The following is a 14,544-nucleotide window of genomic DNA, read 5'->3' on the forward strand; positions in this document are numbered from 1 at the left end:
AAGTGATCTTCCCACCTCAGCCTCCCCAAATGCTGGGATTACAGGTGTGAGTCACCATGCTAGGCCTATATTCATTATTTTATAAATTAAATTCCTTAATTAAGAACTTTCCACAAAGAAAACTACAGGTCCAGATGGCTTCATTGATAAATTCCATCAAACATTTAAGAAAGAACATCAATTTTACCCAAATTCTTCCACAAGATAAGAGAAAAAGCCTCCTAATTCATTTTATAAAGTCAGCATAACTCTGATACCAAACAAGATAAAGGCCTTAAAAAACAAACAAACTACAGACCAAGAATAATCCCTCATTGAATCCAGAGGAAACAAAACAAAAAACAAAAACAAAAACAAAAAACAACAATACATCTCAACCAAGTTTATCTCAAGAATGCAAGGTTGGTTTAATAATCAAATACTAATCAATGTAATTCACCATCTTAATAGAATAAAGAAGAAATACCAATAAGCATCTCAATAGATGCAGAATCATTTTTTAAGAAAGCTAAACATCCACTTATGGGGGGAAAAAACCTCTAAGCAAAAAGAACTTCTTCAATCTGATAAAGGACATCTATGAAAAATGTATAGCTAACATATACAATGGTAAAAGAGTTCTTTCCACACTAAAAAAGAAGATCTAAATAGAGCTATATTATGTTAATGTTAAGATGGTAATTCTCTCCAATTCATACATTCAAATGCAACCCTAATAAAAATTCCAAAAGGCTTTTTTGTAGATATTGATAAGCTGATTACAAAATGTATGTTGAAAGGTACAATTTCCACCTAAAAAAAAGAAAAAGTCTAAACAATCTTGAAAAAGAACTAAACTGGAGAAGTTCTATTACCTTATTTCAAGACTTAATGCTACGGTAAATCAGGACAGTGTGATAATGGCAGAAAGACAAATAGATGAACAGAATAGAGTTTAGAGACAGATCCACACTTACTCCATTAACTGAGCTTTAACAAGGTGCCAAAGCAATTAATGGGGAAAGGAAAGTATACTGTGTTGGAACAATTAGCTATCCATATGGAGGCAAAAATCTAATCTTAATCGATAACTCAGCCTCAATACACAAAAATTACTACCATAAAGCATCTGGAAGAAAACACAGGATAATATCTTCACAACTGTGGGGGTGGCAAAGATTCTTAGACAGGACCCAGAAAACACTAACATAAGAGGAAATATTGATAAAACAGATGACTAAATATAAAACTTTTGTTAATCGAAAGATGCCACCAAGACGATCAACAGTCAAGCCACAAACTAGGAGAAAAATCTGTAATACATTTACGTGACAAAGAAGTTGTATCCAATTAGTATACAAATCCTAACACTTAACAGTAAAATGACATAAAATTGGTAACTGGCTAGTGTCTTGAACAGACATATCACTAAGGATGATAAGCAAAATAGCCTATAAGCACATGACAAACTGCATGACATCAGGAGTCACAGGGAAAATGCAAATTCAAACCACAATGAGATAACCCAGTAAGATGACTAAATCAAATATTGATGATAATAAGAAACAGAACTGTCACGGATTGCTAGTGGGAATGTAAAATGGTAAAACTATCTCAGAAATTGAATTGTTCTGCAAGTTTCTCATAATGCTAAACACAGACCTACTTTAAAACCCAGCAGTTCCACTTCATGTATTGACCCAAGAGAAAAGAAAATGTGTCACAAAAAGACTTACACAAGAATGTTCATGGTAGCTTTATTCACAACAGTTGAAAACTAGAAACAATTTTTTCCACAATAATAATATTCATACAATGGAATACTACTCTACAACTAAAAGGAACAATTATTACATGTAACATGGATGAACCTCAAAAACATGCTGATAAAAAGAAGCCAGACTCAAAAGAGTACATACTGTATGACTCCATTTATATAGAATTCTAGAACAAAGTTAATCTTCAGTGAAATAAATCAGAACAGTGACTGCAGTCACGGAAAAGGAGAAACAGGAAGGACTCAATGGGAAAGGAGCACAGGGGCTCTTTCTGGGTGACAGAAATCATAAATTACAAAGAGGTATTAATTGTCCAAACTAATGTTGAACTTAGGTGTATCCTGAACCTGGTATATATCCCTATTTACATCCTTAAATTTTCTTTTTTAGTGTAGAAAGAACTCAGTCTTTCACCACTGAACATGATGTTAGCTATAGGTTTTTAATAGATGCCCTTTATCAGACTGAAGAAGTTCTCTTCTATATTTAGTTTGCTTAGAGTTTTTTTTTTTTTCACAAGTAGATGTTTAACTTAAGGTTATTAAAGATACTTAGTGTATGGAACTGTACATACACTTAATATCTGTGTATTTCACTATATGTAAATTATACTTCCACTTTTTAAAAAAATTAAAGGAGGCCAGGTACGGTGGCTCACACCTGTAATCACAGCACTTTGGGAGGCTGAGGCGGGTGGATCACAAGGTCAGCAGGTCAAGACCAGTCTGAGCAACACGGGGAAACCCCATCTCTACTAAAAATATAAAAATTAGCTGGGAGTGGTGGCACACACCTGTAATCCCAGCTACTCAGGAGGCTGAGGCAGAAGAATTGCTTGAACTCAGGAGGTGGAGGTTGCAGTGAGCCAATATTGCACCACTGCACTCCAGCCTGGGCAACAGAGCAAGACTCTATCTAAAACAATTAAAAAAAAATACACAATTAAAGGAAAACAACAATCAAAAACTGAAATTCTATCTTCTTACTCTTTGCCCACCCTCTAGAACAGTATCTCCTACACTTTGGTTTGAGGACCATATATATCAGAATCACTTGAACCCTTGCCTTAACTTTTAATGAATCAGAATTCAAGCATGGGGGTGGGAGACTAGAAATCTGTATTTTAAAAAAGAGCCCCAGGTAATTCTCATGTCCAGGAAAGTTTAAGAACTGCTGTTATAGAATGTAAGGAGAAAACAAAAATATACAAGGGATTTAAAAATAGTATGTAAATTAAGTAATCAGTGCTACAAACATCATAAACTGTAACAGTGGTCACTACCCCTAAATTGCTATTTAAATTATGTTACAGTATCCTCTGTTCTCGTTCAATTTTCTACTTAGTGCTTTAGGGAGTTGCAATTCCAAATTTTAGTCTTCAACCATCTAACCACCCGAATTTCTCATTAATCCTAACTCAAAATGTGCATTTTAGATAAGAACTCTTGTTCACCAGGTCCTTCGCTTCCCCCTGCTGCCCCACCCTTAATGTTCTATTACTTTCTTGATACTGTTTTCCCCATCTCTTAATAGTGTTATTCCTACTTTTCTCTGCACAGCCTTGTCTTTCTACCTCCTTTAAAACAGAATCCAAAACTCATCTTTTCCACTAAGTGCTAAACACCACCTAAGTCAGATTCTTGCCAAATTCCCTTCAGCACTTGAAGATCTTCCTCCTAACAGACTTATTTTACTGAAATTGGACATCTCATCTTAATGACAAATTAACCCCATCTCTTGCTTAGAAAGTAGAACCTTTGGGGGAGAACTGAAAAGATTACAGCCTCTTCTCTCAAGCTGTTTTTATTTTTCCCTCTTTAAGTTGCTCTAAGGGGCTGGAGAGGTAAACAGGCAAAGAGGGAAAGAGGCAAGGTGCTAGTTGCTTGGGGATGCTCTGAAATAGACACACAAAAAAGTGAAAGCCTGTAATGCCCGCACTTTGGGAGGCCAAGGTGGGCGGATCGGAAGGTCAAGAGATTGAGACCATCTGGCCAACATGGTGAAACCCCGTCTTTATTAAAAATACAAAAATTAGCTGGGCGTGGTGGTGCATGCCTGTAGTCCCCACTACTTGGGAGGCTGAGGCAGGAGAATCGCTTGAACCCGGGAGGTGGAGGTTGCAGTGAGCTGAGATGGTGCCACTGCATTCCTGCCTGGCGACAGAGCAAGACTCCGTCTCAAAAAAAAAAAAAAGACTTCAGGATTCAGTATCTGTTCAGACCACTTCACAGCCCAAAGAAGCAAACAGGGATTCCAAAAAGAAATTCTAGTTGAGGGATAAGGAAGTGCATTTGTGCATTTGTCTAAGAATCCTGTATTGTTCTGGATGGCTAGCCAGGATACTGAAGGCAGGAAGCAAGATCCCAATTGGCACAGTGTTTCAAGGACACACAAATATTTCTGGCTTTCTGGCAGCAAATATTTTTCTGTATTTTTTGTAAGGCTAGGTAGCAGAGTTTGGGGTGGCAATGGGTAACAGGTAAATATTATGAAATGTCTACACTCTTGAACTAAGTACCAGTAATGGCAGTTAGTTTTTGTTCTGAACACATTATCATTTAGATATTCTGGGCATTACTCATCTATTTTCAACTACAAAGTATATGCCTTCAAAATCGTATCTATAAACCTGACCACGCTCCTGATCCAGACCCGTATTTCCAACTGACATTGGAATTAGTATCACTACTTACCTAAAAAGCATTATCACTTACCTGAAATTAAACTCAGTATTCTCTCTCTCCCAAACTTGCATATATTATTCTATTGCCAAGGCAGGAACCTTATACTCATAAACAACTTCTATCACCTTCTAACATTAACAAAATCTGGAGGACTCAAACTTTTAAATATCTCTGAAATCAGCAGTGTTCTTGTTTCCAACCCCACTACAAATTCCTTAATTCAGACCATCCTGAACTACAGCAGAGCCTTAAATGTCGTCCTTGACTGTCATCCATCTACCACAAGCCAAAGAGAATTGCTTCATTCACTCACCTTGCCCATGTGTATTACAGACAGTCCCTCACTTACAATTTGGTTCAACTCACAACCATTCTGTTTTCCATTTTCAGTACAGTATTCATTAAATTATATAAGATATTCAACACTTTATTATAAAATAGGCTTTGTGTTAGATTATTTTGCCCAACTGTAGACTAATGTAAGTGCTCTGAGCACGTTTAAGGTAGGATAGGCTAAGCTATGGTGTTTGGTAGGTTAGGCATATTAAATGCATTTCTGACCTAGTGATATTTTCAACTTAGGATGGGTTTATCAGGACTAACCCCACTGTAAGTTGAGGAGCATTTGTATTTGCTCAGTAATTATCTGGTAATGTGTCCAATCTTTTCTCCTCCAGAATATTCTCTTTATTACTGCTATGATCAATTTTCTAAAACACGAAACTGTTCGTGTCACTTCCCATCTATAAAACTAAATAAAAATCCACACTCCTAGTATGGCTACATACAAAACCCTTCACAATTTGTTCCCCTCCTGCCTCGGTCCTAGTCTGATTTCCTAATTTTCTTTTGCACTAATTTAGAAAAATCAAATAGCATCTTCCTCCTTAAATACTCTATGTCCTTTCATGTCCAATAATCTACAATGAATAGTACTTCAGTCCAGCTTATTTCATTTTTATGAGCGCTCTTATACTATTTACAATCATTAGCTAAACCTATACAGAAGTAATGAGTGAAGAAACAATCAGACAACACACTAATTCTCAATTAGCTTATTTTCATAGCCTTATTAACATGGCCAATATAGACTAAATGAAAAGTGATTAAAAAGTTTCAACTATCTCCTGAGCTTCCACTTTACAGTAAATTGTTGTTGAAATTCTTCCGTTATAGATGTAATACCTACCTTTTGACTGACAGGCACAAATAGAACTATAATTCAACTTTCTCCACATTTGTCCTTTCCCTCTCATCTTTAACACCTCCCTTCCCCACTTCTCCTCTGCCTTCTGTGCTAGTCCTGCCACCTAAATTTTCACTGCATCCTCTTTGTCCACTCTGCAAAAGGAACATCAGTATTCCTCTATCCTCATTTGTACAGCATTTAAAATCTGTAAAGCATTTTTACATACACTTACTCACTTGATCCTTACAATCTTACTTTTTGAGATTCCAAAATCAAAGGCTGCCCTTGGTACTTTCTTATATTTTATCTCAGTTTTGAGGAAACTGCAGTTCAAACAAGTTCAGTGACTCATCTAATATACTGCTATTCCCTCTGCCTGCAACTCCACAACCCCTCTTCAGACTGGCTGATCTCTCAAGACACAGTTCAAGCTTTCCTCTACCTCCAGTGCAAAAAGAATGTTATGCTTATTTCCATGCCATCCTAATGTTTTTCACATCACTACTTTATACCACTAGAACAATCCAGGTCTCTGGACTCCTATTCTGGTGACTTTTCTATTAAACAATATTTTCCTTGTTAATTAATGTTCCTTTTATTAATATAACCATTCAGTATTTTATAAAGTCAAAGGGAGAAATGTCAGGGGTCACCAGAGGTGACTAAAACTGTACACCAAGACATTCCTAGCTTTCCTTAAAAATCAAGAATTTAAGGAATGTCTCTAAATCCTCTCAAAGTATTTAGATACCATCCTTGTGGTAAAATGACATCCAAAGCCAACCGTAGCAAACAGTAAAAGAGCACTTCACAAACCCTAAATTAAATTATTACAAGTTTTAAGTGCTGCCTCCTAATATCCTGGGAAATGTCTAGGATTAACAACCAAAAGACTAGCACATTAGTCCCAACTCTACCACACATGCGCTGACTTGTGAAAGTCACTTAACCTTCCCGTGTCAAACCTGCTCTTCTATAAAATGGGATAATGCCACCCACCTTTCTGAACTAAGAGAATTAAATGAAAGAACGGTCATAATAAATCACTTAGCCTGGAACATAATAAACAGTCAAAATACGATAACCCCTTTATTATTTTTATATAACATCATTTTTATTTTCAGAACCATGCCCAACATGTTTAACATATCCTTGGACTTTCTGGCCCAGCAACAACCACAATAAATACCTTCAAGGAAGTCATCTAGATAACTTCTGGATCCCCTTCCTGGGTCACAATTCAGGTCCTATAAATATAATTTGGAATATCTTCCCCTAAGTGCATTATCTTGTTCTGTGCCACATGAAAACTCATCAGAGAATATCCCTGTAGCTTCTCCTTGCTGGCTTGGCTTTTAACTACCTGGAACGCACATGGAGTCAGCTGCAAATCTGGCAACTGTCACTGCCAGTCCGTCTTTTAAATCATTTATAAAAATGTGAAATAAAACTCATCCTAGTACTGATCACCTGAAGGATAATGGGGTTGGACTGCTGTTCTCATGTAAATAGCCAATGTCAAAAACTAAATAATTAGATAAATGAGCTCCCCTTTGGCCATACGCATATTTTAACTGTAAGAAAGTGCTTGAGCTTCTCCTTAAAAGATTATATTTAACATTCAGTGGGTTTATCCTTTAGCTTTAAGTACATTTCAGATGCTTTCCTATCTGGTAATCTGCAGGAAAAAACAAACTCAGTTTCTTCACACTGTCCTTCAACAATCAACACAGAAGACTTTTGTGACCTCAAAACATATATGTAGGGATTTCTCTCTACCAAAAAGCAAGCAATCAATTCTAAAGTGACTACCAACTGGGTGTCCTCTAATTCAAACCCATTCTGACACCAGCTACACCTAGAGAGAGCGTGAGATTGCACAGGTTGAGGACTCAGTCCCAAAAGACTGAGCTCCACTTCTGATGCCAATCTCAAGCTCCATTATTTTACCTGTGCTTTTCTGACCAACCGGCTATAAACTGGGTTTCCTACAACCCTCTCCTTGAGTTTGATTAATTTGCTAAAGCAGTTCACAGAACTCAGGGAAACACTGTAAAGTAAGTAATAGTGTTTTACAACACTTTTGCTGGTTATTACAAAGGGTATTTTAAGGATACAAATAAACAGCCAGAAGTAGTGATAAATACGGCAAGGTCTGGAGTGCAGGAGCTTCTGTCCCCATGGGGTTGGAGTGGGCCATCCTCCCAGCACATGGATGGGTTCTTGTCCATCTTCCTGGAAGCCCCCACAGGTCTGGCCCTCTCTTCTCCCCAGTGGTTGGGAGGTGGAGTGGAAAGTGCCAACCCTCAGAGCCCAAGGCTGATTTCCCTGGAGGATCAACACCTCCAACCAGTGTTTACCTAGGGACTTTCCAAAAATAGCCTCATTAACATATGCTCAGGAGTGTTTGAAAGGGCTTGTTGTAAATAACAAAAGACTATCTTTCACCTTTATTGCTCAGAAGCGGTTTCAGAGCTGCTTCAGGAACCAAGGATAAGAGGCCAACTGCTTTAACAAAAGATATTCTTATTGCTCTAGTGCTTAGGAAATAACGAGGCTTACAGGAGCTGTGTTGAGCCAGGAACCACAGCCGAAAAGCAAACTGTATACAGTACATAATAATATTACATCCTGATACAAAGGCGTGCCAACCTGTGGGATTCAGGATTTACACTACGGTTAAATTCCTACAAAATCCAGTTCACCTCAACACTTTTCTCTATCCAACCTCCAATTCTTAGATCCTAACTCCCCTTCCTCCAACTACCTACCATATACACAGGTCTAACCTGCAGTTCCCATATCATTTCCATTCCACCATTCTAGTTCTCATCATTCCATTTTCCCTATATCTATTATTTAAATAAGCTTCCATCCTTTTAAATTGCTTGAAATACTTCTAACTCAAGGATACTGCTCAGAATAGGAAGACTGGACATTGTTCCTGTTTATAGTCATCTTCAAATAAAATAAGGAAGTCAATTTAAAGACAATCCCAGAGCACACAAGCCCATTTCAAATACAATTTTAAAAAAATTATCTTCATTACTGCTTCCTCTTATCAGCTTTGATAAAAAGATTACTGTATGAAAGTTCATCAAAGTAAGTTAAATTTAATTTTGGTGTTAAGCAGCATATGAACCTGTGAAAATATATTCTTGCTATATTATATTTCATAATACAGTATGGTCTCTCTGAAATCATTCCCTACAATTTTTCACGTACATATAAAGGCAGAAAACTAATTCTCAGGTCACTAAGATGCAAATTTATCCAATATTAACATGAGTCAACAATCCAGCCTAATTACCCTTTCAAGATTACTTCTGCTCTAACCAGATTCAAAAGCCCTCCCCCTCCCCTCCCCTTGAAAGTAGGATAGCTGGCTAACTCAGATGAAGAATTTGTTAAGATGGACAAGGCAAATAATTCATATTTTCCCTCTTTCACTCTCTAACAACTGCACTGAAGCTAAGAAAGTAATTTGTACAGTCTACACCTACTCAGTTCACATACCCATGAATTTTAAATATGAATAACAGCCCATTCACAATGGCATAATTATCTTTAAATGTATAAAGAAAACTCCAACCTAATGAAAAAATGAGCAATGGTTGGTTATATTTTAACATGACATGCCTTCTAAAACCACATTTAACTAATTTATTCACATGATTAGATTATGTAATAGACTTGAAGAAAGTACCTATGAAATTCCTAAAAGTATGTCATGAATGCAATAAATGTCCAATAAATTGTGGTAACTTCATAATCCTTATTATAAGCGTTAACCAAAAGATTATTAGAAATTGGTCACCCTTCACACACTAAAATTCTGTATCAGTGAAAAAAAATAAGTAACTGTGGAAACTTGTGATGGCTACATGTGACTTTCTTAGCCCTGCTAGCATCGCTTTGGACTAAAGAGTTGGCCCAGGTATTTATCAACTGAAGTACCACCAACAGCATGCCTGCCTGAGATCTAAAACAGTAGCAAGACTATTACTAGTACAGTAACAATGCTTTTGAGCTATAGCTTGTTTCTAATTTTAATCCTTCACCTGTGAAATAGACTCACTTCAATGAAACTCTAAAAATAAGAGCAATTAAAAGACATTATGTGAGATACATTTAAAAAATAATGAAAATTAATGTTAAAACATAGTCATTAAAAAAGAGCTCTTGCAAAACAGATAAGAAGTTACATATTGTGACAGAAGGCAAAGACGCTGTAAGGAAAGACCACAAAGATGCATGAGAATCAAAGTTAAAAGGACTACAGATGGAAGAAGGGCTGTTACAAAAGCAACAGAAAAACCTGAGAAGGCAGAACCATTGAACACCAAGAGAAATTCACCATTCTTTAGGTGATACACCATTAACAAAGATTCTGAGATAACTTATGACTCAAACTATCACCGTCAAAAACATTTGCTAAAACACATGGTCATGACACTAGTTGGACCTGGGTTACAGCAAATTAAAAAGAACCGTATGTTATAAAATTGGAGTCACACAAATTTTATCACTAAAATCTCAGCTTAATGAATGAAGTCATCAAAATATTCGCTTAATAGAAAACAGGGTTCAATGATTTTCCCATGGTTCCACTGGCAGAGAAGAGCTGCGATCAATAATTAATAATTCCTGACTTATAATTCCTGACTTCCTCACCTAAGCATACCCAGCAGGTCTCTAGTACTCTAGTACTGTATTTTCACTAGAATACCTGCAATTCAATTATTAATATTTTTGTTCTAGAATAATGAAACTGCAACAAGGATCTCCCAACGACATTCAGAAACACATTCACTCTAATCTGATATGCAGACCTAATTAAAGGTCCAAGGTAAGCAGAGAAGGAGAGCAATACCAAACATCAGAGCATCATTTGCACCAAGCACCCCCCTACCGAAGACTATGATTTGATCGTGCATTTTTCCAGGAATTTTTGTAACTTGTAAGTGCGCGTACAGCAAGGAAATAAATGGGCACACAACTACCTAATTACACTTAACGAACCACAGAGAATAATGTCTAATATTTGCTGTACCCTTTCTCTGTAGTAGGTAGGCACGGTTAAACCTCACCACTATGCTGTGAGGTAGGTACTTTTAACACCCTCCCTTACAAATGAGTAAACTCAGGTACACAGTGGTTAAATCACTTGCCTGAGATATGTGAAGGGGCTGGGATACAAACCCTGTCTTTCTCTATTACAACTATGATAGGAATGATGTATTCATAATGACCATGTAATTCTACTCTCTTTTTAAAGGTACTAAACTCATTTTAACAAAACCCCACACTAATTGAAAATAATAATTTTCATACAATTTACTTTCAAAATATAAAAGCCTTTTGAATTTTGAAAATCTTTTAAGCAATTAATTTTTAGCATAAAAATTACAGAATGCTGAACTACTCTAAGACATTCATTGAATATTTTCATCTAAATGACAGTTTGTCTCTTTCCAATGACAGGGAACTATCAGCACTAACACTAACAATGCAGCGTATTGTTTTAAACTTTTAAATAAAAGCTCATCCAGTTTTACATAATGTCACGGATAAAAGTAGTCAACTCAAACTTCTTCATCCTTAGAAGGGAACAATATTACAAATAATCCAAAAACCATTAATAGTTGGCACGAGAATGCTTTAGAAATAAACAATGTGAAAGTGTTCAGTAGAAAAATCTCTGTACTGGAGTCCATAGACCTGCCCACCAATCCTGGCCCCACCACTAAATAGCAATTTAATCCCTTCAACTGCTCTGGGCCTTGGTTTCCTAATCTGCAAAACATCATCTCCATGGTCTACCCTTCCAGCTCTAGAAGAAATGTGACTCATACACATACATCTTCTTTCCAAGCCTCCCATTCTTATTCTGTTTAGTTATTACTACAACTTCACAGCCAGTAAGTGTTATTTTTCCTTAGTTCCACAAAAGGAGAAAACAGTCCAGTCTAACTAAACAAAGGTGATAGGGGAAAGCTTTCCTGACCACTGGTTTGCCATAGATGATTATCAAGGTGAATAATGTAGAAGCTATTATAATGTTAAAAGGTGTTAGGTTTCAATATTTTAGGCTACTGTTTTGCATGCCAGTACATTCTCCCTGAGGACGAATAGTAAAATTCAAGGACAATAGGGAGAAAATATATATAATTATCCACTAGTTATTCAAGAACTTAGAAGGTGCCAACTGAAAATGTTAACACCTTTCTGCAGAAATGTTTTCTCTGATGGATAAAAGGGCCAAAATATGATCTACAAATTTTTCCAGAAGATGTTCAAGAACTAATCAGCTTTCATTTTGTAAACCGTACTCTACAAATGTAAAACATTACTAACATATATAAAATTAAGAAAATATTCGTAAGATTAAAGATCTCTTCTCAGTGAAATGAAGAACCGCCACGGACTGCAACAGAGGTGCATTCTGGGGACCACCACTGCCTAAACCCGGTGTGCATTTTCTATGTTCCCAACCCACTCTCAAGAGTGCTATATAAATGAAAAATTATTAAAATTAAACTCAACAACTGACATTAAGATTACCAATTGTTAGGAAACTCAACCTGATTTTAGTATTGCTTAATAGAGTTGCTAGCTTACCACCTCCTTCCCAGTCAACACAAGTTAAAATATTTTAAAACTTCTATAGAATCCGTAGTTCAATTTTGCATGATCTTGTAGAGAAACGAAAGTAAGGAAAAGAATGTGAATTACTTATTAGTCCTCTAGAATAACAGTCAGTAGTACATAATAGCACAATCCATTCTAAATGTTAAATAGGGAAGAAGTAAGCCACCACTATGGATAGAGAGGTTGCTACAAAAATTTCAAGGTGTAGTTATGAGAATTTCCAGAAAAACTTGTAACTGATAGAATATCATCAAACATACACATACATTTTTCAATAAAAGATAATTGACAAAGTCCAGCAGCCAGGCACCCTTTAGTTGGAATGCCACAAGAAACGGTCAAAATTTCCTTGTGACTCCAAACCCTCAAGCCTTTCAAAGTTCAGAACCAAACCAAGATGTACTTACAGTGTTTTTTAGCATCCTTCTTTAAATGCAATTCCCTCTCCACAGAGTCACTCCGCTTCTCCTATTCGGATGCCCAAACCCCAAATCAAAGACTCTTAGGAGCCCAAGTAGTTGCAGAGGGGTCTTCCAGCTCCCGCCTCCGCATCCCTTACCCACGTAGGTTAGTTAAACCTCCCGGGGCACTCAATTCATTTCCCACATCTATACTCCTCGGTTCCCTCCCTCATCCCCCAGAGGATCTTTTCTCCTCGACCTTGAAGACCCCCAGATCGGGCTCTTGGAGCCCCAGGTGACTTGGTCGGTGCTCCCTTCCCTTCAGCCTGCGTAACTGCTTCAGTCTCCAGTGGCCTCCCCGCGACCCCCCACGACCCTGATCACGAATGCCCTCCTACTGGCCCCGGACGACTCCCTTCCCCTTAGGTACCCCACGTTCCTCCAACCAGGAAAACAATTCCACAGAAATGCATCGAGAGCCTACTAAGCGCAAGCTCCCACTGTGCGCGGCATGGTCTGCACCGGGCTCGCGGCCCGGGCTCGCCGTCCTTTTCCCGGCCAGCCCATCCCAGCCCGAGGCCGGCGCTGCCTCCGCCGGGGTGCGGGGCCGACAGCCGGGGGCGGAATGAGCCAGGCGCGGGCACTGGGGCACCGAGAGGCGGCCGCGGACAACGGCGCGGGGGCCGGGGTCCAGGCGGCGGGCCGGGCGCGACCGCAGGGACACTCACCGTTCGGGGCGCGCGGGGCGGCCTCATCCAGGGCACCTGCGATCAGGCAGGACGGGCCCGGACGGCGCAGTCACCGACAGGGCGAGTCCGCCTGCCCTCTGGTGCGTCCTGTCCCCTCCGACTGCCCAGCGAGCGCAGCCTCGCTTCCTCCGGACGGAGCCCGGGGACCCCAGCTCCGCCGGATGCCCCCGCCAGGCCCCCACCCCCTTCCCTGCCGCCTCCCCCTCTTCACCCGTTTCCCCTCCCCCCTCCCCCCAACCCCCACCAGAATGGAAAATACCTCCCGGGGCGGGGGGCGGGGGGCGGGGAGGGGCACGCCTCTCTGAAGGGCAGCCTACCGTGACCAATAGCAGGCGGGGCTTTAGAGGGGCGGGATTCCTAGCGGCCAATCCGGAGGCGGGTAGGTGAAGGCCGAAGGAGGGAGGCAGGGCGCGAGAGTGGGGCGGCCCTGGAGTCAGGGAGGTCCGGCCGCTTGGGTGCGCGCTGTGCGCGGCTGCCATTTTGGAGTCGGGCAGCTGCGACGGCGGCCGTGTCCGGCCGGGGAAAAGGAGGAGCCAGTCAGGTGGGAGAGAGGCGGTCACGTGGACATGAGAGGCGGGGTAAAGCGGGCTGCGGCCCGAAGGGAGGGGTCGACGGCGTTGAGTCTCGGGAGTTGGGGGGATGTCACGTGGTCGGAGAAGGGCCAGCGGTGGGCTTGTGGGTGGAAGGTCAACCTGAAGTAGCAGTTGGGGGAAAGCTTTGTCCCTGGTTTCAAGTCTTAGGGAGAAGGAGAGGAAAGTGCTGAATGGAGGGCGTGAGTGCCGGTTAGGAAAATGTGAATGAGTCTCCGTAGCGCCCTTCAGCATGGAGCCACCCAGTTAACAAGTTCCAAGATCCACGGGAAACCGGGCACCTCCTGCAATTCAAATATTCCCATCCCCGCCCCCAGCTGCCACAAAAATGACTCACAAATCGGAGGGAGGGGTGTCGGTCTCCCTCGTTTTGTCTGCATTTTATATGGAAGGGCCCCCTCCCTGGAAATGGCTGAAAGGGTAGAGGAAGAGAAGCATAGTTCACGCCTGCAAGGGCTGTTCCCGCTGGCTTTTTTTTTTTTTTAACTTCTTTTTTTGGTAGACGGTGTCTTCCTGTGTTGAC

At 39.9% G+C, this 14,544-nt stretch overlaps 1 protein-coding gene across 17 annotated transcripts in view; it reads right to left on the bottom strand.

Annotated features, from left to right (window-relative positions):
• SOCS5 (suppressor of cytokine signaling 5) overlaps positions 1 to 13,935 on the bottom strand; it is a 163,896-nt gene extending 149,961 nt beyond the window's left edge. For 9 of the 17 annotated variants that reach the window (XR_012422419.1, XR_012422417.1, XR_012422410.1 and 6 more), the window contains exon 1: positions 13,411 to 13,659. Coding sequence is in view for 1 of the 17 variants with exons in the window: in XM_074011849.1 (XP_073867950.1) it covers positions 13,411 to 13,437 (27 nt within the window). In the remaining 16 variants the exon portion in view is untranslated. Of the gene's footprint in view, positions 1 to 12,688; positions 13,239 to 13,410; positions 13,660 to 13,748 lie in introns of those variants that run through there. The other 8 variants (XR_012422412.1, XR_012422414.1, XM_074011850.1 and 5 more) reach the window with 5 other exon arrangements.
• Positions 13,936 to 14,544: the final 609 nt, after the last annotated feature.

The sequence above is a fragment of the Macaca fascicularis genome, chromosome 13 (genome assembly GCF_037993035.2).
Source record: "Macaca fascicularis isolate 582-1 chromosome 13, T2T-MFA8v1.1".
NCBI classification, from domain to species: domain Eukaryota; kingdom Metazoa; phylum Chordata; class Mammalia; order Primates; family Cercopithecidae; genus Macaca; species Macaca fascicularis.